General features: G+C 48.4%; 1 protein-coding gene across 2 annotated transcripts in view; it reads left to right on the top strand.

Moving 5' to 3' along the window:
• Window positions 1-27455, top strand: part of LOC112251332 (zinc finger CCCH domain-containing protein 3) — a 143729-nt gene that overhangs the window by 55457 nt on the left and 60817 nt on the right. For both annotated transcript variants that reach the window (XM_042322338.1, XM_042322339.1), the window contains exons 4-8: window positions 406-556; window positions 16039-16208; window positions 18822-18900; window positions 19327-19482; window positions 19635-19704. In XM_042322338.1, coding sequence (XP_042178272.1) covers window positions 406-556; window positions 16039-16208; window positions 18822-18900; window positions 19327-19482; window positions 19635-19704 — 626 coding nt within the window. The remainder of the gene's footprint in view (window positions 1-405; window positions 557-16038; window positions 16209-18821; window positions 18901-19326; window positions 19483-19634; window positions 19705-27455) is intronic.

Raw genomic sequence — 27455 nt, 5'->3', positions numbered from 1 at the left:
TATGATGGATCTACAAAATGATATAAGGAATGAAACTTAAAGAGAGGGAGAGGGGGGAGTTGTGATTTATTAGACTCATATATATTCCTCCTTTATTATTCTCTCCTGTCTTTACATGTGAAGCTCGTTAAAGAGCACACCTGCCTGCTACTGAGTTGTAGGACTTCTAGAAGGAGAGGTGGAGAAAAAACATCTAATCAGAAGTCTCACGGAGACAGAAATGTGTCGGTGTCTCTGTCCGGTGTCTGTCATCTATGGATGCTGTTGTATCTGTCAACACTCTAAACACAGGCTTGCCAGCTAATACCTCAGTGGTGCATGGGCACGTTGTACCTTTTAAATTAGCGTGTGCATATGCTGTCCTGTATTGGTTTCTTGATCTGTCAATTCTTCTTTCCTCCCCAGGTCCCGCCTCCCCGACCCTGCGTAGCCAGGCGATTCAGAGGGTGTTCAGGACCCGCTATAAGATAGAGACATGCCTGGGCGGAGACAACGTACACACAGCCAACTATAGCCACACACTCTCTTGGAGAGCAAAGAGGATCCAGGCGGCCAGGTAACACACACACTCATTCGCAGATACATAAACAGTGAACCACATGATATGCACTATATGCAAATGTATGTAGACATCCCTTCAAATGAATGGATTTGGCTATTTAGCCATACCTGTTGCTGACGTGTATAAAATTGGGCACACAGCCATGCAATCTCCATAGACAAACATTAGCAGTAGAATGGCCTGTTCTGAAGAGCTCAGTGACTTTTAACGTGGCACCGTCATAGGATGCCACCTTTCCAACAAGTCAGTTTCTTCAATTTCCTCTCTGCTTGATCTGCACCGGTCAACTGTAAGTGTTGTTATGGTGATGTGGAAACGTCTATGAGCAACAACAGAACGGGACCTCAGAGTTTGAAAGCGCGTCCCGTGTAAAAATCATCTGTCCTCAGTTCCAACACTCAATACCGAGTTCCAAACTGCCTCTGGAAGCAACGTCAGCACAAGAACTGTTCATCAGGTGCTTCAGTAAATGGGGTTCCGTGGCCGAGCAGCCACACACAAGCTTAAGATCACCATGCGCAATGCCAAGCGACTGCTGGAGTGGTGTAAAGCTCCCCGCGATTGGAACCTGGAGCTGTGTAAACGCATTCTCTGGAGTGATGAATCATGTTTCACAATCTGTCGTTTTGGCGGATGCCAGGAGAACACTACCTGCCACAATGCATAGTGCCAACTGTAAAGTTTGGTGGAGGAGGAATAATGGTCTGGGGATGTTTTTCATGGTTCGGTCTAGGCCTCTTAGTTCCAGTGAAGGGAAATCTTAACGCTACAGCATACAATGACATTCTAGACGATTCTATGCTTCCAACTTTGTGGCAACGGTTTGGGGAAGGCCCTTTTCTGTTTGACAATGCCCCCCCATGACAATGCCCCCCCCCATGCACAAAGCGAGGTCCATACAGAAATGGTTTGCCGAGATCAGTGTGGAAGAACTTGACTGGCCTGCACAACTTGAGCCCCTGACCCCAACCCCATCCAACACCTTCGCCGACTGCGTGCCAGGCCAAATCATCCAACATCAGTGACCTCACTAATGATCTTGTGGCTGAATGGACACAAGTCCCCGCAGCAATGTTACAACATCTAGTGGAAAGCCTTCCCAGTAGAGTGGAGGCTGTCATAGCAGCAAAGCGGGAACCAACTCCATATTAATGTTCATGGTTTTGGAATGAGATGATCGACGAGCAGGTGTCCACATACATTTGGTCATGTAATGTAAATAGAGTGCATTGGAAAGTATTCAGGCCCCATCACTTTTTCCACATTTTCTTACGTTACACCCCTATTCTATGATTGATTACATATTTTTTTCCCCTCATCAATCTACACACAATACCCCATAATGACAAAGCAAAAACAGTTTTTAGAAATGTTTGCAAATGTATTAAAAAAACAAAAAACTGATCATGTTTCATTAAGTATTCAGACCCTTTACTTTGTACTTTGTTGAAGCACCTTTGACAGAGATGATGGTCTCTTTTCTTCTTAGGTATGACACTACAAGCTTGGCACACCTGTATTTAGGGAGTTTATCCCATTAATCTCTGCAGACCATCTCAAGCTCTGTCAGGTTGAATTGGGAGCCTGTGAATCGCTGCACAGCTGTTTTCAGGTCTCCAGATATGTTAGATCGGGTTCAAGTCCAGGCTCTTTCTGGGCCACTCATGGACATAGACTTGTCCCGAAGCCACTCCTGCATTGTCTTCGCTGTGTGCTTAGGGTCGTTGTCCTGTTGGAAGTTGAACCTTCGGCCCAGTCTGTCCTGAGTGCTCTAGAGCAAGTTTTCATCAAGGATCTCTCTCTGTACTTTGCTCCATTCATCTCTTTCCCTCGATCCTGATAGTCTGCCAGTCCCTGCTGCTGAAAAACATCCCCACAGCATGATGCTGCCACCACCTTGCTTCACCGTAGGTATTGTGCCATGTTTCCTCCAGATGTGACACTTGGCATTCAGGCCAAAGAGTTCATTCTTGGTTTCATCAGACCAGAGAATCTTGTTTCTCATGGTCTGAGAGTCTTTAGGTGCCTTTTGGCAAACTCCAGGAGGGCTGTCATGTGCCTTTTATTGAGGAGTGGCTTCCATCTGGCCACTCTACCATGCAGGCCTGATTGGTGGAGTGCTGCAGAGATGGTTGTCGTTCTGGAAGGTTCTCCCATCTCCACAGACGAACTCCGGAGCTCTGTCAGAGTGACCATTGGGTTCCCGGTCACCTCCCTGACCAAGGCCCTTCTCCCCCGATTGCTCAGTTTGGCCAGGAGACCAGCTCTAGGAAGAGTCTTGGTGGTTCCAAACTTTTTCCATTCAAGAATGATGGAGGACACAGTGTTCTTGGGGACCTTCAATGCTACAGAAATTTGTTGGTACCCTTCGTTAAGATACTAACAGCTTACAGACACTAGGCAATTAAGGTCACAGTTATGAAAACTTAGGACACTAAAGAGGCCTTTCTACTGACTGAAAAACACAGATGCCCAGGGTCTCTGCTCATCTGTGTGAACGTGCCTTAGGCATGCTGCAAGGAGGCATGAGGACTGCAGATGTGGCCAGGGAGGTATTGTGAGACACCTAAGACAGCGCTACAGGGAGAAAGGATGGATAGCTGATCGTCCTCGCAGTGGCAGACCACGTGTAAGAACACCTGCATAGGATCGGTACATCCGAACATCACACCTGCGGGACAGGTACAGGATGGCAACAACAACTGCCCGAGTTACACCAGGAACGCACAATCCCTCCATCAGTGCTCAGACTGTCCGCAATAGGCTGAGAGGCTGGACTGAGTGCTTGTAGGCCTGTTGTAAGGCAGGTCCTCACCAGACATCACCGGCAACAGCGTCGCCTATGGTTACAAACCCACCGTCGCTGGATCAGACAGGACTGGCAAAAAGTTCTCTTCACTGACGAGTCGCGGTTTTGTCTCACCAGGGGTGATGGTCGGATTTGTGTTTATCGTTGAAGGAATGCGCGTTACACCGAGACCTGTATTCTGGGCGGGATCGATTTTGGAGGTGGAGGGTGCGTTATGGTCTGGGGCGGTGTGTCACAGCGTCATTGGACTGAGCTTGTTGTCATTGCAGGCAATCTCAATGCTGTGCGTTACAGGGAAGACATCCTCCTCCCTTATGTGGTACCCTTCCTGCAGGCTCATCCTGACATGACCCTCCAGCATGACAATGCCACCAGCCATACTGCTCATTCTATTTGTGATTTCCTGCAAGACAGGAATGTCAGTGTTCTGCCATGGCCAGCAAAGAGCCCGGATCTCAATGCCATTGAGCACGTCTGGGACCTGTTGGATCGAAGGGTGAGGGCTAGGGCCATTCTCCCCAGAAATGTCTGGGAACTTGCAAGTAGGTGCCTTGGTGGAAGAGTGGGATAACATCTCACAGCTAGAACGGGCAAATCTGGTGCAGTCCATGAGTAGGAGATGCGCTGCAGTACTTAATGCAGCTGGTGGCCAAACCAGATACTGACTGTTACTTTTGATTTTGACCTCCCTTTGTTCAGGGACACATTATTCCATTTCTGTTAGTCACACATTTTTACACATGTTAAGTTTGTTGAAAATAAACGCAGTTGACAGTGAGAGGAAGTTTCTTTTTTTGCTGAGTTTATAGACCGGTGTGTGCCTTTTCAAGTCATGCCCAATCTATTGAATTTACCACATGTGGACTCCAATCAAGTTGTAGAAACATCTCAAGGATGATCAATGGAAACCTTTCTCTTTATCGTTCATTTTTTCTATCACGCTCTCTTATTCTGAGTGGGGAAATCCACTGAGCTAATTCTACGTTAATTAGCATAATAGGCACTTGTGATGGGTGAGATGTACATGTGATTTACAAGGCTCTAACTTAACCCTTCTCTTTATCCCTCCATATCTCTTTAACACTCATCCATTCTGTCTTTCTTTCGCTCTCTGTGAGGGAGGCGTACAGAACGATAGACCAGAGACAGAATGATGGAAGCGATAGAATGAGATGATGGGAAGGGTTCTACAGATGTTATGAAGTGGTTGTGAGGTCATAACTGGGGGACAGAGGGAGAGTTAATGAATGTTTATGATGTGGTCATTATTGGGCGACAGGCGATACGTTAATGTGTTATTCATGACCTCCTCACCATGGGACAGTTAAACAGTTAATGGTGTATTATGATTATTAACATAGGCTTATGGTTTTATTACACAGGTGATGAATAGGTCATGTGGTTATGGAGTTGATTAATGTATTAAAATGCCTTTGTGCGTTAATGCTACCCTGTTTCCCTAAGCCTCACAATGTGCTGTGGTGGGAGGAGATTACAAGCCGTTGTATATCTCTCACACACACACACTGTTATATTCATAGTATACAGGGTTCAGTTGGAGTGCAGTGCGGGTGTGTTTTGTCTTTGTAGCCGTGGCCACCTGCTGTGCGTGTGTGTTTGCAGGTGTCTGGAGCCCTGTGAGACATCAGCCACTAACTCAGAAGAGATACAGACACACATGGCTGTTATATTTCAGCTTGGAGAGATGCTGTAGTCTCTCCCCATTAGGAAGATTCTGTTACTTACTGTTTGCCCGTTTTGTTTTGTGTGTTGTTGATGTGTTGCACAGTTATCTTAATTCCCCTGCGTGTGTGTCTGTGTGTGGAATCTCATTTGTGTAATTCAGATTGAGCTAGATGAAACAGTGGGCCTGGCTGCACGGGGCTTTAAACTAGATTTAGGGCCTCCGGTGACTTATTACTATTCATTTAGCCGCTGCAGTAAATATTGATTCATCAAGGGTTTTTCAATTTGAGCCACGCGACATCCCGTGAAATATCACCAAGTCTGGAGATCTGGGGGACAGGACAGGTCCACTGGGAGAGAAGAGGTTCTCCCCAGACCCCCTCCTGTATCCTCCGCCCTCCTTACGTCCCCTCACTACCTCAATCTGTCTGACTCTCTAACACCCCTGAACCTTTTATCTATAGCTCTGTCGGCTCATCGTACCCCTCCACTGACTAGAACTACCCCATCTCTAGCTCATCGTACACACTCACCCAGTCATCATCAGTGTCCCAAGGAATTAGTGTCATCGTACACACTCACCCAGTCATCATCAGTGTCATCGTACACACTCACCCAGTCATCATCAGTGTCATCGTACACACTCACCCAGTCATCATCAGTGTCATCGTACACACTCACCCAGTCATCATCAGTGTCCCAAGGAATTAGTGTCATCGTACACACTCACCCAGTCATCATCAGTGTCATCGTACACACTCACCCAGTCATCATCAGTGTCCCAAGGCTTCAGTCTCATCATACACACTCACCCAGTCATCATCAGTGTCATCGTACACACTCACCCAGTCATCATCAGTGTCCCAAGGCTTCAGTCTCATCATACACACTCACCCAGTCATCATCAGTGTCATCGTACACACTCACCCAGTCATCATCAGTGTCCCAAGGATTCAGTCTCATCATACACACTCACCAAGTCATCATCAGTATCCCAAGGCTTCAGTCTCATCATACACACTCACCAAGTCATCATCAGTGTCCCAAGGCTTCAGTGTTTTCAGGAGCAGGTGGTGGTGTGTTCTCCCAGAGCTCCAGAACCCCAGGGGAAGGTCCTAATTGGTTCTCCCAGAGCTCCAGAACCCCAGGGGAAGGTCCTAATTGGTTCTCCCAGAGCTCCAGAACCCCAGGGGAAGGTCCTGATTGGTTCTGCCAGAGCTCCGGAACCCCAGGGAAGTTCCTAATTGGTTCTGCCAGAGCTCCAGAACCCCAGGGAAGGTCCTGATTGGTTCGGCCAGAACTCCAGGGAAGGTCCTGATTGGTTCTGCCAGAGCTCCAGAACCCCAGGGGAAAGTCCTGATTGGTTCTGCCAGAGCTCCAGAACTCCAGGGAAGGTCCTGATTGGTTTTGCCAGAGCTCCAGAACCCCAGGGAAGGTCCTGATTGGTTCTGCCAGAGCTCCAGAACCCCAGGGAAGGTCCTGATTGGTTCTGCCAGAGCTCCAGAACCCCAGGGAAGGTCCTGATTGGTTTTGCCAGAGCTCCAGAACCCCAGGGAAGGTCCTGATTAGTTTTGCCAGAGCTCCAGAACCCCAGGGAAGGTCCTGATTGGTTTTGCCAGAGCTCCAGAACCCCAGGGGATGGTCCTGATTGTCCTTTAGATATTCCCAAGCTGTAGCCTCACACTCATCATGTCGCTGTGGGACTAAATATGGTTAATTATCATTTCTAAGGTGAGGCTTGATGCCCTTGGCAAATAGTGACCAGCACCAGCCACACATGGGCAGTGGGCACCTCCCTCTTACCTATCTGAGCTCCCGGTCACCCTTTAGTCCCCTCTCTCTGTCTTCTGTTTGTCTCCCACCTAGGACCAAGGAAGTGACCCATCCCCTACCAAGCATGTCATATGGTGTCAGCAGTAATGGGCATTGTGGTTGATTGCGTGCTGGAGGAGTCTGGGTGGGGGGGTGAATGGTTGTCGTATTTCAGCCCCCACCACCAGAAAATAGATATCATCTCAACATTAAGTCCATTAATAGTAGCAGGAGTTGAATTAAGAAAGCCGTAAAGCATGCAGCGTACCCCAGGATAAATTACTGCCCACCATCCCTCCCTTCCTCGCTCCAGCCTTCCCTCCTTTTCTCTACTACTCTGTCCCTTAGTTACCTCCCTCACACTTTCTCTTTCTTTCTCTCTTTCCCTCTGCATCTTTCTATTGCTGCCCATATTTATTTTTGTTTGTCTGTCCATTTGTCTCGTTAGTTTTTCTCCTTCTCATCTTCTCAGTTTTCATCCTCTTCCTATGTTTCCCTGTCTCCGTATCCATATTCTCCATGCTCATTCACTCTTTTCATCTAGCTCCCTATCATCTTCTCAGTTTTCTTTGGCATTTAATAATGCTTGATTGTTTATTTTGAACTACTGTTGAGACGCTGGTGTGTGCGCACACAACCTGGTCTGTTGTGCCCTGGTCTCATCTCGTTTAGTGCTCCTGTATTGATCAGTAGAGGATGAGGGAGACAAGGCAATAAAGGCTGCTACGCTCTCCTCTTCTTTATCCCATCACTTACTCACACTCCTCCCTTCTCATACCGCAATGTACTCCTCTACTCACTACTTATCAGATCCATCATCACATTCTCACCTACCCCTTCTTACTTTCTATTCTCACGTTTTTACTTCTCATTCACACTTCTAGTCTTCCCTCTTTCTTACACAGATACGCTGTCATCAACACCTGGGGTCATCTCCAGCTTTCTGATTGCTTTGTCTTCATTTGATGTTCATTTGCTCAGAGTAGTCCCTTACACTAGTGTAGATTTCATTGTCTTAATGCGTGTTTGGGACCATTGTAACTGCATGGCTTTAGGCAGAGTGTAGTCTTCATCTCCTCGCTGTAGGAATTGGCTAGATGACTGTTTGTGCTGCTCAGTCTGTTCCAAGGGTAACTGTTTTTCCAATATGAGCTTACGAATGCTTTCGCTGCAGGCCAACAGAACAGAACAGAGCAGCATTATTCAGAGCACTTGCGCGACCCCCAAATTCTTCCCTGTCACCAAAACAAAAGTCAGATCATTCATCAACACCAGTAGTAGTGCTGAATCGCTCTTTCCTTCATCTGTGTGTTGCGCATGGTGAGAGTGGCACACACACACACACACACACACACTCACAGGCATGCAAACACTCAGAATATAATCACAAGGGAGTTCCTCTCTCTTTTCTCTCAATTTCTTCCCTTCTCTTCTCTCTTTCATCTTCTCCTCTTCTCTCTATTTCCTCCCCTCCTCTCTTCTCCTCTTCTCTCTATTTCCTCCCCTCCTCTTCTCTCTTCTCCTCTCTATTTCCTCCCCTCCTCTCTTCTCTCTATTTCCTCCCCCTCCTCTTCTCTCCCTCTTCTCTCTCTATTTCCTCCCCTCTTCTTTCCCTATTCTCCTCTCTATTTCCTCCCCTCCTCTTCTCTCCCTCTTTTCCTCTCTATTTCCTCCCCTCCTCTCTTCTCCTCTTCTCTCTATTTCCTCCCCTCCTCTTCTCTCTTCTCCTCTCTATTTCCTCCCCTCCTCTCTTCTCTTCTCTCTATTTCCTCCCCTCCTCTTCTCTCCCTCTTCTCTCTCTATTTCCTCCCCTCTTCTTTCCCTATTCTCCTCTCTATTTCCTCCCCTCTTCTCTTCTCTATTTCCTCCCCTCCTCTTCTCTCCCTCTTCTCTCTCTATTTCCTCCCCTCTTCTTTCCCTATTCTCCTCTCTATTTCCTCCCCTCCTCTTCTCTCCCTCTTTTCCTCTCTATTTCCTCCCCTCCTCTCTTCTCCTCTTTTCTCTCTATTTCCTCCCCTCCTCTTCTCTCCCTCTTCTCCTCTCTATTTCCTCCCCTCCTCTTCTCCTCTCTATTTCCTCCCCTCCTCTTCTCTCCCTCTTCTCCTCTCTTCTCCTCTTTTCTCTCTATTTCCTCCCCTCCTCTTCTCTCCCTCTTCTCCTCTCTATTTCCTCCTCTCTTCTCCTCTTTTCTCTCTATTTCCTCCTCTTCTCCTCTTTTCTCTCTATTTCCTCCCCTCCTCTTCTCTCCCTCTTCTCCTCTCTATTTCCTTCCCTCCTCTCTTCTTTTCTCTCTATTTCCTCCCCTCCTCTCCACTCACCATCTATAACCCTGTGGGATCATGGTCTATGGGGTCAATCTACCTGGGCTGTAAATATCTGCTTTGTCTCACACACACACAAACACTCCCCCCACACACATACTTCCCCCCCACACACACATACATACTCCCCACACACACACACACGCATACATACTCCCCACACACACACACACGCATACATACTCCCCACACACACACACACACACACACATACATACTCCCTCCACACACACACACACACACACACACACACACATACCCCCCACACACACGTACACCCCCAAACACACACCAGCTCTGAATCTCTCTTGTCCCCACTAATACACCTCCTCTCATTCCTCATTGTTTGTCCCATTAAAGAATCACCATGGTGATTGAGATGATGTGTATGCAGTGAGAGTGTATCCCCCAGGCCTAGGGGGACAGAGTGGTATATCTGCGTGGCTGTGAAAGGGCTCCACCCTGAAACGAGCACGCTGTCCGACAGAGGAGGATTTGTGTGGCAGACAGACCTAGAGGAGCTCTGATAACAGATCTCTTGCTGGGGGGGTCAAGGGTAACAAAACTATTTTTTTTTTTTTTTAGCTCAATGCACATTTTCTAACTGCATTTTCTCTAGAGATAAATCAGATCAAGCCCAAACTGTACGATGTAGTAGGGGGTTGTAGTTTCCAACAGGCCAATATTTGGCATACAGTAGTTTTGGCGCAAGAAACGTGGTAATTAACTAGAATAACCATAATCCATTCCAAACGGAAAGAGAGAAGACGTGATCGATAAGGATAAAGAGCAGTTGCTTCTCTACCTGAAAATACATCATCTAAGTCATTGATAGTTAGTATTCAGCAGTCATAAAAATATGCCTTATTTACTACTAAAAAAGTGATCTTGTCAGACAGCATAGGCAGCAGCTCTATAGAGATGAGTTGTTGGAATTAAATAATTGTCATTAAATAAAAGAAATGTAATATACACAACAACTGAAATATATTATTAAAGTAATGTGAATGATTGTGGTTAAAGATGTGCTATAGCAGAAATCACTCCACTATTTCCTGGTTGCTAAGATTTAATAGTTCGCCTAATTTCAGTTTATATGACAAAACAAGCAAGTATAGTGTAGAAAATCATTGTACCATCTAAACCACTGTGAAATATTTTCCAGAACCAGAAATATTGTATTTTCAACTGTTTGAAGTTGGTGTACAAAACTAAACATAAAAAAACTAAACATTAAAAACGGGAAGCATAAAAATAGCACACATAGAACAGAACTACCACTTTTTAGACTTTCAATGAGAATGACAGATCTTTCACATTTCTCTGTGAATTTTGTCCCGGCCTCTCCCTCCCGGGTCTACTGGCCTCTCTCCCTCCCGGGTCTACTGGCCTCTCTCCCTCCCGGGTCTCCTGGCCTCTCTCCCTCCCGGGTCTCCTGGCCTCTCTCCCTCCCGGGTCTACTGGCCTCTCTCCCTCCCGGGTCTCCTGGCCTCTCTCCCTCCCGGGTCTCCTGGCCTCTCTCCCTCCCGGGTCTCCTGGCCTCTCTCCCTCCCGGGCCTCCTGGCCTCTCTCCCTCCCGGGCCTCCTGGCCTCTCTCCCTCCCGGGCCTCCTGATTTCTCTCCCTCCCGGCCTCTCTCCGTCTCTCTCCCTCCCGGCCTCTCTCCGTCTCTCTCCCTCCCGGCCTCTCTCCGTCTCTCCCTCCCGGCCTCTCTCCGTCTCTCTCCCTCCCGGCCTCTCTCCGTCTCTCTCCCTCCCGGCCTCTCTCCGTCTCTCTCCCTCCCGGCCTCTCTCCGTCTCTCTCCCTCCCGGCCTCTCTCCGTCTCTCTCCCTCCCGGCCTCTCTCCGTCTCTCTCCCTCCCGGCCTCTCTCCGTCTCTCTCCCTCCCGGCCTCTCTCCGTCTCTCTCCCTCCCGGCCTCTCTCCGTCTCTCTCCCTCCCGGCCTCTCTCCGTCTCTCTCCCTCCCGGCCTCTCTCCGTCTCTCTCCCTCCCGGCCTCTCTCCGTCTCTCTCCCTCCCGGCCTCTCTCCGTCTCTCTCCCTCCCGGCCTCTCTCCGTCTCTCTCCCTCCCGGCCTCTCTCCGTCTCTCTCCCTCCCGGCCTCCTCTCTCCGTCTCTCTCCCTCCCGGGCTCTCTCCGTCTCTCTCCCTCCCGGCCTCTCTCCGTCTCTCTCCCTCCCGGCCTCTCTCCGTCTCTCTCCCTCCCGGCCTCTCTCCGTCTCTCTCCCTCCCGGCCTCTCTCCGTCTCTCTCCCTCCCGGCCTCTCTCCGTCTCTCTCCCTCCCGGCCTCTCTCCGTCTCTCTCACCCCGGCCTCTCTCCGTCTCTCTCCATCCCGGCCTCTCTCCGTCTCTCTCCCTCCCGGTCTCTCTCCCTCCCGGCCTCTCTCCGTCTCTCTCTGTCTCTCTCCCTCCCGGCCTCTCTCCGTCTCTCTCCCGGCCTCTCCCCCTCCCGGCATCTCTCCGTCTCTCTCCCGGCCTCTCCCCCTCCCGGCATCTCTCCGTCTCTCTCCCTCCCGGCATCTCTCCGTCTCTCTCCCTCCCGGCATCTCTCCGTCTCTCTCCCTCCCGGCATCTCTCCGTCTCTCTCCCTCCCGGCCTCTCTCCGTCTCTCTCCCTCCGGGCCTCTCTCCGTCTCTCTCCCTCCCGGCATCTCTCCGTCTCTCTCCCTCCCGGCATCTCTCCGTCTCTCTCCCTCCCGGCCTCTCTCCGTCTCTCTCCCTCCGGGCCTCTCTCCGTCTCTCTCCCTCCCGGCCTCTCTCCGTCTCTCTCCCTCCCGGCCTCTCTCCGTCTCTCTCCCTCCCGGCCTCTCTCCGTCTCTCTCCCTCCCGGCCTCTCTCCGTGTCTCTCCCCCTCCCGGCCTCTCTCCGTCTCTCTCCCTCCCGGCCTCTCTCCGTCTCCCTCCCGGCCTCTCTCCCTCCCGGCATCTCTCCGTCTCTCTCCCGGCATCTCTCCCTCCCGGCATCTCTCCGTCTCTCTCCCTCCCGGCCTCTCTCCGTCTCTCTCCCTCCCAGCATCTCTCCGTCTCTCTCCCGGTCTCTCTCCCTCCCGGCATCTCTCCGTCTCCCTCCCGGCATCTCTCCGTCTCCCTCCCGGCATCTCTCCGTCTCTCTCCCTCCCGGCCTCTCTCCGTCTCTCTCCCTCCCGGCCTCTCTCCGTCTCTCTCCCTCCCGGCCTCTCTCCGTCTCTCTCCCTCCCGGCCTCTCTCCGTCTCTCCCTCCCGGCCTCTCTCCGTCTCTCTCCCTCCCGGCATCTCTCCCGGCCTCTCTCCCTCCCGGCATCTCTCCGTCTCTCCCGGCATCTCTCCCTCCCGGCCTCTCTCCGTCTCTCTCCCTCCCGGCCTCTCTCCGTCTCTCTCACTCCCGGCCTCTCTCCGTCTCTCTCACTCCCTTCCATCCTCCTTCCCTCTCTCCTCATCTTTCTCATTAATAGGGAGATTACATTGTGATAGTAGGGGTGGTGTATAGAAGTTAATATGGTCCCACAGAGACTGTTATCAGTAATGATGTTGTGCTGGAGGGGGGGAACTCATTCAGACAGCTGCCTACCTCAAATTACACTCAATTACATGCAAACACACACACACACGCATGCAAACACACACACGCATACACACACACACACACACACACACACACGCAAACACACACACGCATACACACAAACACACACGCATGCATACACACAAACACACACGCATGCATACACACGCACGCACGCACGCATACACACAAACACACTCATGCAGACACTCTTGTATAGGCTATAGACACACACATTCTCTCATACTGTATGAACACACGCGCACACGCACGTTTACTCATACACACTCAACCACACACTTCCACACACATTGACATTTCCCCCAATGCTCCCTCACCCCTCCCTTATCCTGCACCATGTGTCAGGGTTAACTGCTGTCTATGTTAAGTGTTCATGTCATATCCACATTAACCTCCACGATGGCTCCCCTGGCTGTGGGGCCCTGCTAAAGCCTCCCTGGGAGCCAGTCACTGCTCCTATATTAGCCACCATTACGACTCCCTTGGCTCCAGTTGCCCTGTGTAGGGCACACACTGATCTTGTATTTGTGAAACTGAGTGTCTCTGCTGGTGAGTTATGGCCCGGTGTGGTAGAGGGAGAAAGGGAGCTAACTGAGGATCTGTGATGTACCTTCTTTCTTTTCTCTGCTACACGCAGACTCCCCACTGCATGGACCTGTCATTGTGTGACCATTGTTTTGGTTGTGTGTGTGTGTCCTTGTCTCTGAGTGTGTAGTGTAGAGCTAGTTGTAGTGTGTGTGTGTGGGTCCCCTCTCTGTTTGCTGTAATGGGAGTCAGGAACTCTGGCTCCAAACACATTTCCAGCCCATTTGAAGTCCAGCAGTAAATGATGACCTGCGCCATGCACACCAGCCCCAATCCCACCCAAACACAAGTGACAGGCCAGTGCAATTTATCCCCATAACCCCTGCCTCCAACATCACACACACACAGATGCACACACCATTTTAAACACACACGCACACACCATTTTAAACACACACACACACCGTTTTAAACACACACACACACCGTTTTAAACACACACACACACCGTTTTAAACGCACACACACACACCATTTTAAACACACACACACACCGTTTTAAACACACACACACACCATTTTAAACACACACACACACCGTTTTAAACACACACACACACACCATTTTAAACACACACCGTTTTAAACACACACACACACCATTTTAAACACACACCGTTTTAAACACACACATACACCGTTTTAAACACACACACACACCGTTTTAAACACACACACACACCATTTTAAACACACACACACACCATTTTAAACACACACACCATTTTAAACACACACACACACCATTTTAAACACACACACCATTTTAAACACACACACACACCATTTTAAACACACACATACACCGTTTTAAACACACACACACACCATTTTAAACACACACACCATTTTAAACACACACACACACCATTTTAAACACACACACCATTTTAAACACACACACACACCATTTTAAACACACACATACACCGTTTTAAACACACACACACACCGTTTTAAACACACACACACACCATTTTAAACACACACACACCATTTTAAACACACACATACACCGTTTTAAACACACACACACACCGTTTTAAACACACACACACACCATTTTAAACACACACACACACCATTTTAAACACACACACCATTTTAAACACACACACACACCGTTTTAAACACACACATAGCACAGAGGGGGACTTGCTTAGAGTTTAGATGTCGTTGTGTGAATATATATTTGTGTGCATTCTTTAGGCTGGTGCGTGTGCGTCGGTGCGCGACGGTGTGTGTGACTAGGACTCTGTGTGTGTCTGTTGGGCACAATGCGTTGCTTCGGGACCTGGGCAGCCCTCCCTGCTCTGGCCTCCTACCTATTATCTCATTGATTTCCTCCTCTTTTCAATTCTCTCCATTTCCACACTGCCGTCCTTTCCATTAGGGCAGCAATTTAACAGAGTGCTGTGACACGGGAGAGAGGAGGAGGGAAAGAGGGAGGGAGGGTTAGACTGGGAGGCATGAAGAGAGAGGGGGGAGATGAGGAGGTAGACGAGGGGAGATATCGTGGAAGAGACAGGCCGAGAGAAAAGGGGTGGAGGTATGGTGGGGCAGTGAGCATATTACCAGCGCAGTATCATTCAACTCCTAACTACTTTGTGGTTAACCTGAATGGGTCTTTTGGCCCAAGTACTTTGTTCCCCAGCAGTTCTGCTAAAGATCCAAGTACTGCGTTCCCCAGCAGTTCTCCTAAAGATCCAAGTACTGCGTTCCCCAGCAGTTCTCCTAAAGATCCAAGTACTTTATTCCCCAGCAGTTCTCCTAAAGATCCAAGTACTTTATTCCCCAGTAGTTCTCCTAAAGATCCAAGTACTTTATACCCCAGTAGTTCTCCTAAAGATCCAAGTACTTTATTCCCCAGCAGTTCTCCTAAAGATCCAAGTACTTTATTCCCCAGCAGTTCTCCTAAAGATCCAAGTACTTTATTCCCCAGCAGTTCTCCTAAAGATCCAAGTACTTTGTTCCCCAGCAGTTCTCCTAAAGATCCAAGTATTGTGTTCCCCAGCAGTTCTCCTAAAGATCCAAGTATTGTGTTCCCCAGCAGTTCTCCTAAAGATCCAAGTATTGTGTTCCCCAGCAGTTCTCCTAAAGATCCAAGTACTTTATTCCCCAGCAGTTCTCCTAAAGATCCAAGTACTTTATTCCCCAGCAGTTCTCCTAAAGATCCAAGTACTTTATTCCCCAGCAGTTCTCCTAAAGATCCAAGTACTTTATTCCCCAGCAGTTCTCCTAATGCTCCAAGTACTTTATTCCCCAGCAGTTCTCCTAATGCTCCAAGTACTTTATTCCCCAGCAGTTCTCCTAATGCTCCAAGTACTTTATTCCCCAGCAGTTCTCCTAATGCTCCAAGTACTTTATTCCCCAGCAGTTCTCCTAATGCTCCAAGTACTTTATTCCCCAGCAGTTCTCCTAATGCTCCAAGTACTTTATTCCCCAGCAGTTCTCCTAATGCTCCAAGTACTTTATTCCCCAGCAGTTCTCCTAATGCTCCAAGTACTTTATTCCCCAGCAGTTCTCCTAATGCTCCAAGTACTGTGTTCCCCAGGAATTATCCTAGAATCCTTCCTTCACACCTCAGTTTCCTCCCATAGAAGTACCATCCCAAAACCTGGAATTGTGAAACTTTTCAAACTAGATGTTCTGTGTATTCCTACTTCACTTTACTAACGCTTTGCCAATCTCTCCCTCTCTACCCCCAGGACTGTACTCCAGAGCCGTCTGCGTCCCCCGGGACAGGACAGGCACCCCACAGCTCAGCACTGGAGAGGTAGAGGGAGGAGCATGCGCTGGATCGGTGGCACCCTCTACAGCGTCTCAGCCAATAAGCTGTCCCGCACCATGACAGCCAGTGCACCAATCAACAGAACAAGTACTATACACACCTTACAAATACACTGTGCCAATCATTGTAGGCCCGGTGGCACTACGCTAGGCCCGGTGGCACTACGCTAGGCCCGGTGGCACTACGCTAGGCCCGGTGGCACGACGCTAGGCCTGGCCCGGTGGTACGACGCTAGGCCTGGCCCGGTGGCACGACGCTAGGCTAGGCCCGGTGGCACGACGCTAGGCCTGGCCCGGTGGCACTACGCTAGGCCCGGTGGCACTACGCCAGGCTAGGCACGGTGGCACTACGCCAGGCCAGGCACGGTGGCACGGCGCTAGGCTAGGCCCGGTGGCACGACGCTAGGCTAGGCCCGGTGGCACGACGCTAGGCTAGGCCCGGTGGCATTACGCTAGGCTAGGCCCGGTGGCACGACGCTAGCCCTGGCCCGGTGGCACGACGCTAGCCCTGGCCCGGTGGCACGACCCTGCCCGCCCTGGCCCGGTGGCACGACGCTAGCCCTGGCCCGGTGGCACGACGCTAGCCCGGCCCGGTGGCACCACGCTAGGCCCGGCCCGGTGGCACCACGCTAGGCCCGGCCCGGTGGCACCACGCTAGGCCCGGCCCGGTGGCACCACGCTAGGCCCGGCCCGGTGTCAATACGCTAGGCTAGGCCCGTTGTCACTACGCTACGCTAGGCCTGGCCCGGTGGCACTACGCTAGGCCTGGCCCGGTGGCACTACGCTAGGCCCGGTGGCACTACGCTAGACTAGTCCCGGTGACACTACGCTAGGCTAGGCCCGGTGGCACCTAGTGTAGTGTCACCTGGTGGCACTACGCCTAGTATGAGTGCAGAAGCGTGTAGCGGTTAAAAATCGTCTGTCCTCGGTTGCAACACTCACTAACGAGTTCCAAACTGCCTCTGGAAGCAACGTCAGCACAATAACTATTTGTCAGGAGCTTCATGAAATGGGTTTCCATGGCCCAGCAGCTGCACACAAGCCTAAGATCACCATGTGCAATGCCAAGCGTCGGTTGTAGGGGTGTAAAGCTCGCCGCCAATTGACTCTGCAGCAGTGGAAACACGTTCTCTATGGTGATGAATCCCACTTCACCATCTGGAGTCCAATGAATGAATCTGGGTTTGGTGGATAACAGGAGAATGCTACCTGCCCCAATGCATAGTGCCTACTGTAAAGTTTGGTGGAGGAGGAATAATGGTCTGGGCTGTTATTCATGATTCGGGCTAGGCCTCTTAGTTCCAGGGAAATCTTAACACTACTCCATACAATGACATTCTATATGATTCTGTGCTTCCAACTTTGTGGCAACAGTTTGGAAAAGGCCCTTTCCTGTTTCTGCGTGACAAATCCCCTGTGCACAAGTGACGTCCATACAGAAATGGTTTGTCGAGATCGGTGTGGAAGAACTTGATTGGCCTGCACAGAGCCCCTGACCTCAACCTAATCGAATAGCTTTGTGATTATTTGGAACGCAGACTGCGAGCCAGGCCTAGCTCTTGTGGCTGAATGGAAGCTAGTCCACTCAGCAATGTTCCAACATCTAGTGGAAAGCCTTCCCAGAAGAGTGGAGACTTTTATAGCAGCATAGGTGGAACCAACTCCATATTAATACCCATGATTTTGGAATGAGATGTTCGACAAGCAGGTGTCCACATACTTTTGGTTATGTAGTGTATGAGATGTGTTGTGTGTTAGCCATCTGAAATAATAAAGCTGTAATCTGTCACTGGGACAGGAGAGAGGGGCTGCTGGGGGGGAAACGACACAGATTAAACCCAGACCTGAGCTGCTCGCTCCCTCCTTCTCTCTCGCGCTCGCTGGCTGGCTGTCTCTGTCTCTCTCTGTCAAAACCTGTGGCTGGAATTGGAGTTCCGTTCTGTTCCCACAGCTTGTGCCTCACCTCTTGATAAACACACATACACACAGACATTCCAGCATGGTCTGAACACGCCTTCAGTGTCCACCACCATGATTTGAGATCTCACCAGTCCAGTTAGCTGAGATTACACTCCTCTTCTGGTCCTGATCTTCTGGTCCTGATCTTCTTGGCACTGATCTTCTTGGCACTGATCTTCTTGGCACTATGACTGCCTCCCGTCAGAGTGCCAAGATCACATACTGATGAGGAGGATATCTCTTACACCTGAAATGTTCCAAAATTAGAGACTTGGATAAGTGTCAAGCCTCCTTACCTTACCCCATCTCTCTTACACCATATCTTGTTCCCGCCCTCCCTCCTTCCAAAACTAGGGGCTTGGATAGGTACCAGGCCTCCGTAGCTTTCCCCCTCTCTCATTCACTCCCCTCCTGTACTCCATCTGTCCCATGTTCTCAGACTGTACTGGATGTCACGTTTGGCTTCGGCTGCCAGGCTTCGGCTGGTGCTGGCCCCATCTCACCACACAGACGAGCTAGATAGGCTGCAATGACCTGACGGCTATCTATCTGCCTGCGTGGGCACACAGTGTGCAGCCCCAGTGCTGAGTACACACACACATGCATGGACAGGCACACACACAAAATGTGTCAGTCACAGTGGTGTATTAATAACTCCATTTGACCCAATTTGAGTTGGTTATGTTTTGGTCTTTATAAAGGCTGTCTTTTCTCTGATTCCATTGTCTATTTTCCCGAACAGTGAGATGGTCTAATCCACAGGAGATTTCCCCCACCTCGAGTACTTTCTTCCGGCCATCCAGCACACGTTTTGTGGCCAGGTAGGCACTTTAGTACACACACACAGCTGCTACAAGACTCGTATTATGATTGCTAAATACTGCACAATAGAAAAACCACTTGCTCCCTCCAATCCCCCCTTCCCCAGAACATGTGTAAATCCTGGACTATGAATTGTGCCTTCATGTATTATACTGATGCTAACATGTTTATTATATTCTACTGAGCCATTTATTTTATGTTCTTATTCTTATCTTTTATCATTTCTTATTGTTGTTGGCTTGTGGAGAATGAACCTGCAAGTAAGCATTTGGTTGGATGGTGTATACCAGTGGTCACCAACCTTTTCTGAGTCAAGATCACTTTTCTGAGTCAAGATCACTTTTCTGAGTCAAAATGCAAGCCGAGATCTACCGCTCTGATCTGTTTGTAACATGACAGTTGATTGTGTGTGTTCTGTCCCCCAGTCGTGCGGTTCAAAGGAGTCTAGCCATCATCAGACACGCTCGTCAGAAGAAGACCCAGAAACAGTACTGCATGTACTTCAACCGCTTTGGAAAGTGTAACCGTGGCAACACCTGCCCCTATATCCATGATCCTGATAAGGTTGCCGTCTGTACCAGGTAAAACACACCTAGAAACAACCATGTACAGCTGTGTTGGCTCTGTGATTGGCTGCTCTGTACCAGGTAACACACACCTAAAAACAACCATGTACAGCTGTGTTGGCTCTCTGATTGGCCGCTCTATGACCTGAAGACTCTTCCCATTGCAGGTTTGTGAGGGGTACATGTAAGCAGACGGATGGGACCTGTCCATTCTCGCACAAGGTGGCCAAGGAGAAGGTGAAACTGGACACACTACACACACACACACACAATAATCCTTGAGAAGGTGAGAATATGTGAAACGTCAATGTCTCCCTCACACCAGCTGGGTTGGAGTGTACTACTGTAGTTAGACAGTTAACATTTGGCACCGTCAGTTACATAACCAGGAAGATTACAGAACGGGAATTGAATTAGGACCAGCTGTTAGTTTTGCACCCAGAGTTATGGCTGGTAGAAGAGGGGCTGTATAGAGTTATGGCTGGTAGAAGAGGTGCTGTATAGAGTTATGGCTTGTAGAAGAGGGGCTGTATAGAGATATGGCTGGTGGAAGAGGGGATGTATAGAGTTATTGCTGTTAGAAGAGGGGCTGTACAGAGTTATTGCTGGAAGAAGAGGAGCTGGATAGAGTTATGGCTGGTAGAAGAGGTGCTGGATAGAGTTATGGCTGGTAGAAGAGGAGCTGTATAGAGTTATGGCTGGTAGAAGAAGAGCTGTATAGAGTTATGGCTGGTAGAAGAAGAGCTGTATAGAGTTATGGCTGGTAGAAGATGAGCTGTATAGAGTTATGGCTGGTAGAAGAGGAGCTGTATAGCGTTATGGCTGGTAGAAGAGGGGCTGTATAGAGTTATGGCTGGTAGAAGAGGGGATGTAGAGTTATGGCTTGTAGAAGAAGAGCTGTATAGAGATATGGCTGGTAGAAGAGGGGCTGTATAGAGTTATGGCTGGTAGAAGAGGAGCTGTATAGAGTTATGGCTGGTAGAAGAGGGGCTGTATAGAGTTATGGCTGGTAGAAGAGGGGCTGTATAGAGTTATGGCTGGTAGAAGAGGTGATGTATAGAGTTATGGCTGGTAGAAGAGGGCTGTATAGAGCTGTATAAAGTTATTGCTGGTAGAAGAGGTGCTGTATAGAGTTATTGCTGGTAGAAGAGGGGATGTATAGAGTTATGGCTGATAGAAGAGGGGATGTATAGAGTTATGGCTGATAGAAGAGGGGATGTATAGAGTTATGGCTGATAGAAGAGGGGCTTGTATAGAGTTATGGCTGGTAGAAGAGGGGATGTATAGAGTTATGGCTGGTAGAAGAGGTGCTGTATAGAGTTATGGCTGGTAGAAGAGGGGATGTATAGAGTTATGGCTGGTAGAAGAGGTGCTGTATAGAGTTATGGCTGGTGGAAGAGGGGATGTATAGAGTTATGGCTGGTAGAAGAGGTGCTGTATAGAGTTATGGCTGGTGGAAGAGGGGCTGTATAGAGTTATGGCTGGTGGAAGAGGGGATGTATAGAGTTATGGCTGATAGAAGAGGGGATGTATAGAGTTATGGCTGATAGAAGAGGGGATGTATAGAGTTATGGCTGATAGAAGAGGGGCTTGTATAGAGTTATGGCTGGTAGAAGAGGGGATGTATAGAGTTATGGCTTGTAGAAGAGGTGCTGTATAGAGTTATGGCTGGTGGAAGAGGGGATGTATAGAGTTATGGCTGGTAGAAGAGGGGCTGTATAGAGTTATGGCTGGTGGAAGAGGGGATGTATAGAGTTATGGCTGGTAGAAGAGGTGCTGTATAGAGTTATGGCTGGTGGAAGAGGGGCTGTATAGAGTTATGGCTGGTAGAAGAGGGGATGTATAGAGTTATGGCTGGTGGAAGAGGGGCTGTATAGAGTTATGGCTGGTGGAAGAGGGGATGTATAGAGTTATGGCTGGTGGAAGAGGGGATGTATAGAGTTATGGCTGGTAGAAGAGGGGATGTATAGAGTTATGGCTGTTAGAAGAGGGGCTGTACAGAGTTATTGCTGGAAGAAGAGGAGCTGTACAGAGTTATGGCTGTTAGAAGAAGAGCTGTATAGAGTTATGGCTGGTAGAAGAAGAGCTGTATAGAGTTATGGCTGGTAGAAGAAGAGCTGTATAGAGTTATGGCTGGTAGAAGAAGAGCTGTATAGAGTAATGGCTGGTAGAAGAGGAGCTGTATAGAGTTATGGCTGGTAGAAGAGGGGCTGTATAGAGTTATGGCTGGTAGAAGAGGGGATGTATAGAGTTATGGCTGGTAGAAGAGGGGATGTATAGAGTTATGGCTGGTAGAAGAGGGGCTGTATAGAGTTATGGCTGGTAGAAGAGGGGCTGTATAGAGTTATGGCTGGTAGAAGAGGAGCTGTATAGAGTTATGGCTGGTAGAAGAGGGGCTGTATAGAGTTATGGCTGGTAGAAGAGGGGCTGTATAGAGTTATGGCTGGTAGAAGAGGGGCTGTATAGAGTTATGGCTGGTAGAAGAGGGGATGTATAGAGTTATGGCTGGTAGAAGAGGTGCTGTATAGAGTTATGGCTGGTAGAAGAGGGGATGTATAGAGTTATGGCTGGTAGAAGAAGAGCTGTATAGAGTAGAGTTATGGCTGGTGGAAGAGGGGCTGTATAGAGTTATGGCTGGTAGAAGAGGTGCTGTATAGAGTTATGGCTGGTGGAAGAGGGGATGTATAGAGTTATGGCTGGTAGAAGAAGAGCTGTATAGAGTAGAGTTATGGCTGGTAGAAGAGGGGCTGTATAGAGTTATGGCTGGTAGAAGAGGGGCTGTATAGAGTTATGGCTGGTAGAAGAGGGGGTGTATAGAGTTATGGCTGGTAGAAGAGGGGCTGTATAGAGCTGTATAAAGTTATTGCTGGTAGAAGAGGTGCTGTATAGAGTTATGGCTGGTAGAAGAGGGGATGTATAGAGTTATGGCTGGTAGAAGAGGGGCTGTATAGAGTTATGGCTGGTAGAAGAGGGGCTGTATAGAGTTATGGCTGGTAGAAGAGGAGCTGTATAGAGTTATGGCTGGTAGAAGAGGAGCTGTATAGAGTTATGGCTGGTAGAAGAGGAGCTGTATAGAGTTATGGCTGGTAGAAGAGGGGCTGTATAGAGTTATGGCTGGTAGAAGAGGGGCTGTATAGAGTTATGGCTGGTAGAAGAAGAGCTGTATAGAGTTATGGCTGGTAGAAGATGAGCTGTATAGAGTTATGGCTGGTAGAAGAAGAGCTGTATAGAGATATGGCTGGTAGAAGAGGAGCTGTATAGAGTTATGGCTGGTAGAAGAGGAGCTGTATAGAGTTATGGCTGGTAGAAGAGGAGCTGTATAGAGTTATGGCTGGTAGAAGAGGGGATGTATAGAGTTATGGCTGGTAGAAGAGGGCTGTATAGAGCTGTATAAAGTTATTGCTGGTAGAAGAGGTGCTGTATAGAGTTATTGCTGGTAGAAGAGGGGATGTATAGAGTTATGGCTGATAGAAGAGGGGATGTATAGAGTTATGGCTGGTAGAAGAGGGGATGTATAGAGTTATGGCTGATAGAAGAGGGATGTATAGAGTTATGGCTGATAGAAGAGGGGCTGTATAGAGTTATGGCTGGTAGAAGAGGGGATGTATAGAGTTATGGCTGGTAGAAGAGGTGCTGTATAGAGTTATGGCTGGTAGAAGAGGGGATGTATAGAGTTATGGCTGGTAGAAGAGGGGCTGTATAGAGTTATGGCTGGTAGAAGAGGCGCTGTATAGAGTTATGGCTGGTAGAAGAGGTGATGTATAGAGTTATGGCTGGTAGAAGAGGTGCTGTATAGAGTTATGGCTGGTAGAAGAGGGGATGTATAGAGTTATGGCTGGTAGAAGAAGAGCTGTATAGAGTAGAGTTATGGCTGGTGGAAGAGGGGCTGTATAGAGTTATGGCTGGTGGAAGAGGGGCTGTATAGAGTTATGGCTGGTGGAAGAGGGGATGTATAGGGTTATGGCTGGTAGAAGAAGAGCTGTATAGAGTAGAGTTATGGCTGGTGGAAGAGGGGCTGTATAGAGTTATGGCTGGTGGAAGAGGGGATGTATAGAGTTATGGCTGGTAGAAGAGGGGCTGTATAGAGTTATGGCTGGTAGAAGAGGGGATGTATAGAGTTATGGCTGGTAGAAGAGGGGCTGTATAGAGCTGTATAAAGTTATTGCTGGTAGAAGAGGTGCTGGATAGAGTTATGGCTGGTAGAAGAGGGGATGTATAGAGTTATGGCTGGTAGAAGAGGTGCTGTATAGAGTTATGGCTGGTAGAAGAGGGGATGTATAGAGTTATGGCTGGTAGAAGAGGTGCTGTATAGAGTTATGGCTGGTAGAAGAGGGGCTGTATAGAGTTATTGCTGTTAGAAGAGGTGCTGTATAGAGATATGGCTGGTAGAAGAAGAGCTGTATAGAGTAGAGTTATGGCTGGTAGAAGAGGAGCTGTATAGAGTTATGGCTGGTAGAAGAGGAGCTGTATAGAGTTATGGCTGGTAGAAGAAGAGCTGTATAGAGTTATGGCTGGTAGAAGAAGAGCTGTATAGAGTTATGGCTGGTAGAAGAAGGGCTGTATAGAGTTATGGCTGGTAGAAGAGGGGCTGTATAGAGTTATGGCTGTATAGAGTTATGGCTGGTAGAAGAGGGGCTGTATAGAGTTATGGCTGGTAGAAGAGGAGCTGTATAGAGATATGGCTGGTAGAAGAGGGGCTGTATAGAGTTATGGCTGGTAGAAGAGGGGCTGTATAGAGTTATGGCTGGTAGAAGAGGGGCTGTATAGAGTTATGGCTGGTAGAAGAGGAGCTGTATAGAGTTATGGCTGGTAGAAGAGGGGCTGTATAGAGTTATGGCTGGTAGAAGAGGGGATGTATAGAGTTATGGCTGGTAGAAGAGGGGCTGTATAGAGCTGTATAAAGTTATTGCTGGTAGACGAGGGGCTGTATTGAGTTATGGCTGGTAGAAGAGGGGATGTAGAGTTATGGCTGGTAGAAGAGGAGCTGTATAGAGTTATGGCTGGTAGAAGAGGGGCTGTATAGAGTTATGGCTGGTAGAAGAGGGGATGTATAGAGTTATGGCTGGTAGAAGAGGGGATGTATAGAGTTATGGCTGGTAGAAGAGGGGCTGTATAGAGCTGTATAAAGTTATTGCTGGTAGAAGAGGTGCTGTATAGAGTTATGGCTGGTAGAAGAGGGGATGTATAGAGTTATGGCTGGTAGAAGAGGGGATGTATAGAGTTATGGCTGGTAGAAGAGGTGATGTATAGAGTTATGGCTGGTAGAAGGGGTGTATAGAGTTATGGCTGGTAGAAGAGGTGATGTATAGAGTTATGGCTGGTAGAAGAGGAGCTGTATAGAGTTATGGCTGGTAGAAGAAGAGCTGTATAGAGTTATGGCTGGTAGAAGAGGTGCTGTATAGAGTTATGGCTGGTAGAAGAGGTGCTGTATAGAGTTATGGCTGGTAGAAGAGGGGCTGTATAGAGTTATGGCTGGTAGAAGAGGTGCTGTATAGAGTTATGGCTGGTAGAAGAGGAGCTGTATAGAGTTATGGCTGGTAGAAGAAGAGCTGTATAGAGTTATGGCTGGTAGAAGAGGGGATGTATAGAGTTATGGCTTGTAGAAGAAGAGCTGTATAGAGATATGGCTGGTTGAAGAAGAGCTGTATAGAGTTATGGCTGGTAGAAGAGGGGCTGTATAGAGTTATGGCTGGTAGAAGAGGGGATGTATAGAGTTATGGCTGGTAGAAGAGGTGATGTATAGAGTTATGGCTGGTAGAAGAGGGCTGTATAGAGCTGTATAAAGTTATTGCTGGTAGAAGAGGTGCTGTATAGAGTTATTGCTGATAGAAGAGGGGATGTATAGAGTTATGGCTGATAGAAGAGGGGATGTATAGAGTTATGGCTGATAGAAGAGGGGCTGTATAGAGTTATGGCTGGTAGAAGAGGTGCTGTATAGAGTTATGGCTGGTAGAAGAGATGCTGTATAGAGTTATGGCTGGTAGAAGAAGAGCTGTATAGAGTTATGGCTGGTGGAAGAGGGGATGTATAGAGTTATGGCTTGTAGAAGAAGAGCTGTATAGAGATATGGCTGGTAGAAGAAGAGCTGTATAGAGTTATGGCTGGTAGAAGAGGGGCTGTATAGAGTTATGGCTGGTGGAAGAGGGGATGTATAGAGTTATGGCTGGTAGAAGAGGTGCTGTATAGAGTTATGGCTGGTAGAAGAGGTGCTGTATAGAGCTGTATAAAGTTATTGCTGGTAGAAGAGGGGCTGTATAGAGTTATTGCTGGTAGAAGAGGGGCTGTATAGAGTTGTTGCTGTTAGAAGAGGGAATGTATAGAGTTATGGCTGGTAGAAGAGGAGCTGTATAGAGTTATGGCTGGTAGAAGAGGAGCTGTATAGAGTTATGGCTGGTAGAAGAGATGCTGTATAGAGTTATGGCTGGTAGAAGAAGAGCTGTATAGAGTTATGGCTGGTGGAAGAGGGATGTATAGAGTTATGGCTTGTAGAAGAAGAGCTGTATAGAGATATGGCTGGTTGAAGAAGAGCTGTATAGAGTTATGGCTGGTAGAAGAGGGGCTGTATAGAGTTATGGCTGGTAGAAGAGGGGATGTATAGAGTTATGGCTGGTAGAAGAGGTGATGTATAGAGTTATGGCTGGTAGAAGAGGGCTGTATAAAGTTATTGCTGGTAGAAGAGGTGCTGTATAGAGTTATTGCTGATAGAAGAGGGGATGTATAGAGTTATGGCTGATAGAAGAGGGGATGTATAGAGTTATGGCTGATAGAAGAGGGGCTGTATAGAGTTATGGCTGGTAGAAGAGGGGCTGTATAGAGTTATGGCTGGTAGAAGAGGTGCTGTATAGAGTTATGGCTGGTAGAAGAGATGCTGTATAGAGTTATGGCTGGTAGAAGAAGAGCTGTATAGAGTTATGGCTGGTGGAAGAGGGGATGTATAGAGTTATGGCTGATAGAAGAGGGGATGTATAGAGTTATGGCTGATAGAAGAGGGCTGTATAGAGTTATGGCTGGTAGAAGAGGTGCTTTATAGAGTTATGGCTGGTAGAAGAGGGGCTGTATAGAGTTATGGCTGGTAGAAGAGGTGCTGTATAGAGTTATGGCTGGTAGAAGAGATGCTGTATAGAGTTATGGCTGGTAGAAGAAGAGCTGTATAGAGTTATGGCTGGTGGAAGAGGGGATGTATAGAGTTATGGCTTGTAGAAGAAGAGCTGTATAGAGATATGGCTGGTGGAAGAGGGGCTGTATAGAGTTATGGCTGGTAGAAGAGGTGCTGTATAGAGTTATGGCTGGTGGAAGAGGGGATGTATAGAGTTATGGCTGGTAGAAGAGGTGCTGTATAGAGTTATGGCTGGTAGAAGAGGTGCTGTATAGAGCTGTATAAAGTTATTGCTGGTAGAAGAGGGGCTGTATAGAGTTATTGCTGGTAGAAGAGGGGCTGTATAGAGTTATGGCTGGTAGAAGAGGGGATGTATAGAGTTATGGCTGGTAGAAGAGGAGCTGTATAGAGTTATGGCTGGTAGAAGAGGGGCTGTATAGAGTTATGGCTGGTAGAAGAGGGGCTGTATAGAGTTATGGCTGGTAGAAGAGGTGCTGTATAGAGTTATGGCTGGTAGAAGAGGTGCTGTATAGAGTTATGGCTGGTGGAAGAAGGGATGTATAGAGTTATTGCTGTTAGAAGAGGAGCTGTATAGAGTAGAGTTATGGCTGGTGGAAGAGGTGCTGTATAGAGTTATGGCTGGTGGAAGAGGGGATGTATAGGGTTATGGCTGGTAGAAGAGGGGCTGTATAGTTATGGCTGGTAGAAGAGGGGCTGTATAGAGTTATGGCTGGTAGAAGAGGGGATGTATAGAGTTATGGCTGGTAGAAGAGGGGCTGTATAGAGCTGTATAAAGTTATTGCTGGTAGAAGAGGTGCTGGATAGAGTTATGGCTGGTAGAAGAGGGGATGTATAGAGTTATGGCTGGTAGAAGAGGTGCTGTATAGAGTTA

Source organism: Oncorhynchus tshawytscha, linkage group LG05 (genome assembly GCF_018296145.1).
Source record: "Oncorhynchus tshawytscha isolate Ot180627B linkage group LG05, Otsh_v2.0, whole genome shotgun sequence".
Classification (NCBI taxonomy): Eukaryota; Metazoa; Chordata; class Actinopteri; order Salmoniformes; family Salmonidae; genus Oncorhynchus; species Oncorhynchus tshawytscha.
This window is presented reverse-complemented; position numbering and strand designations above follow the sequence as displayed.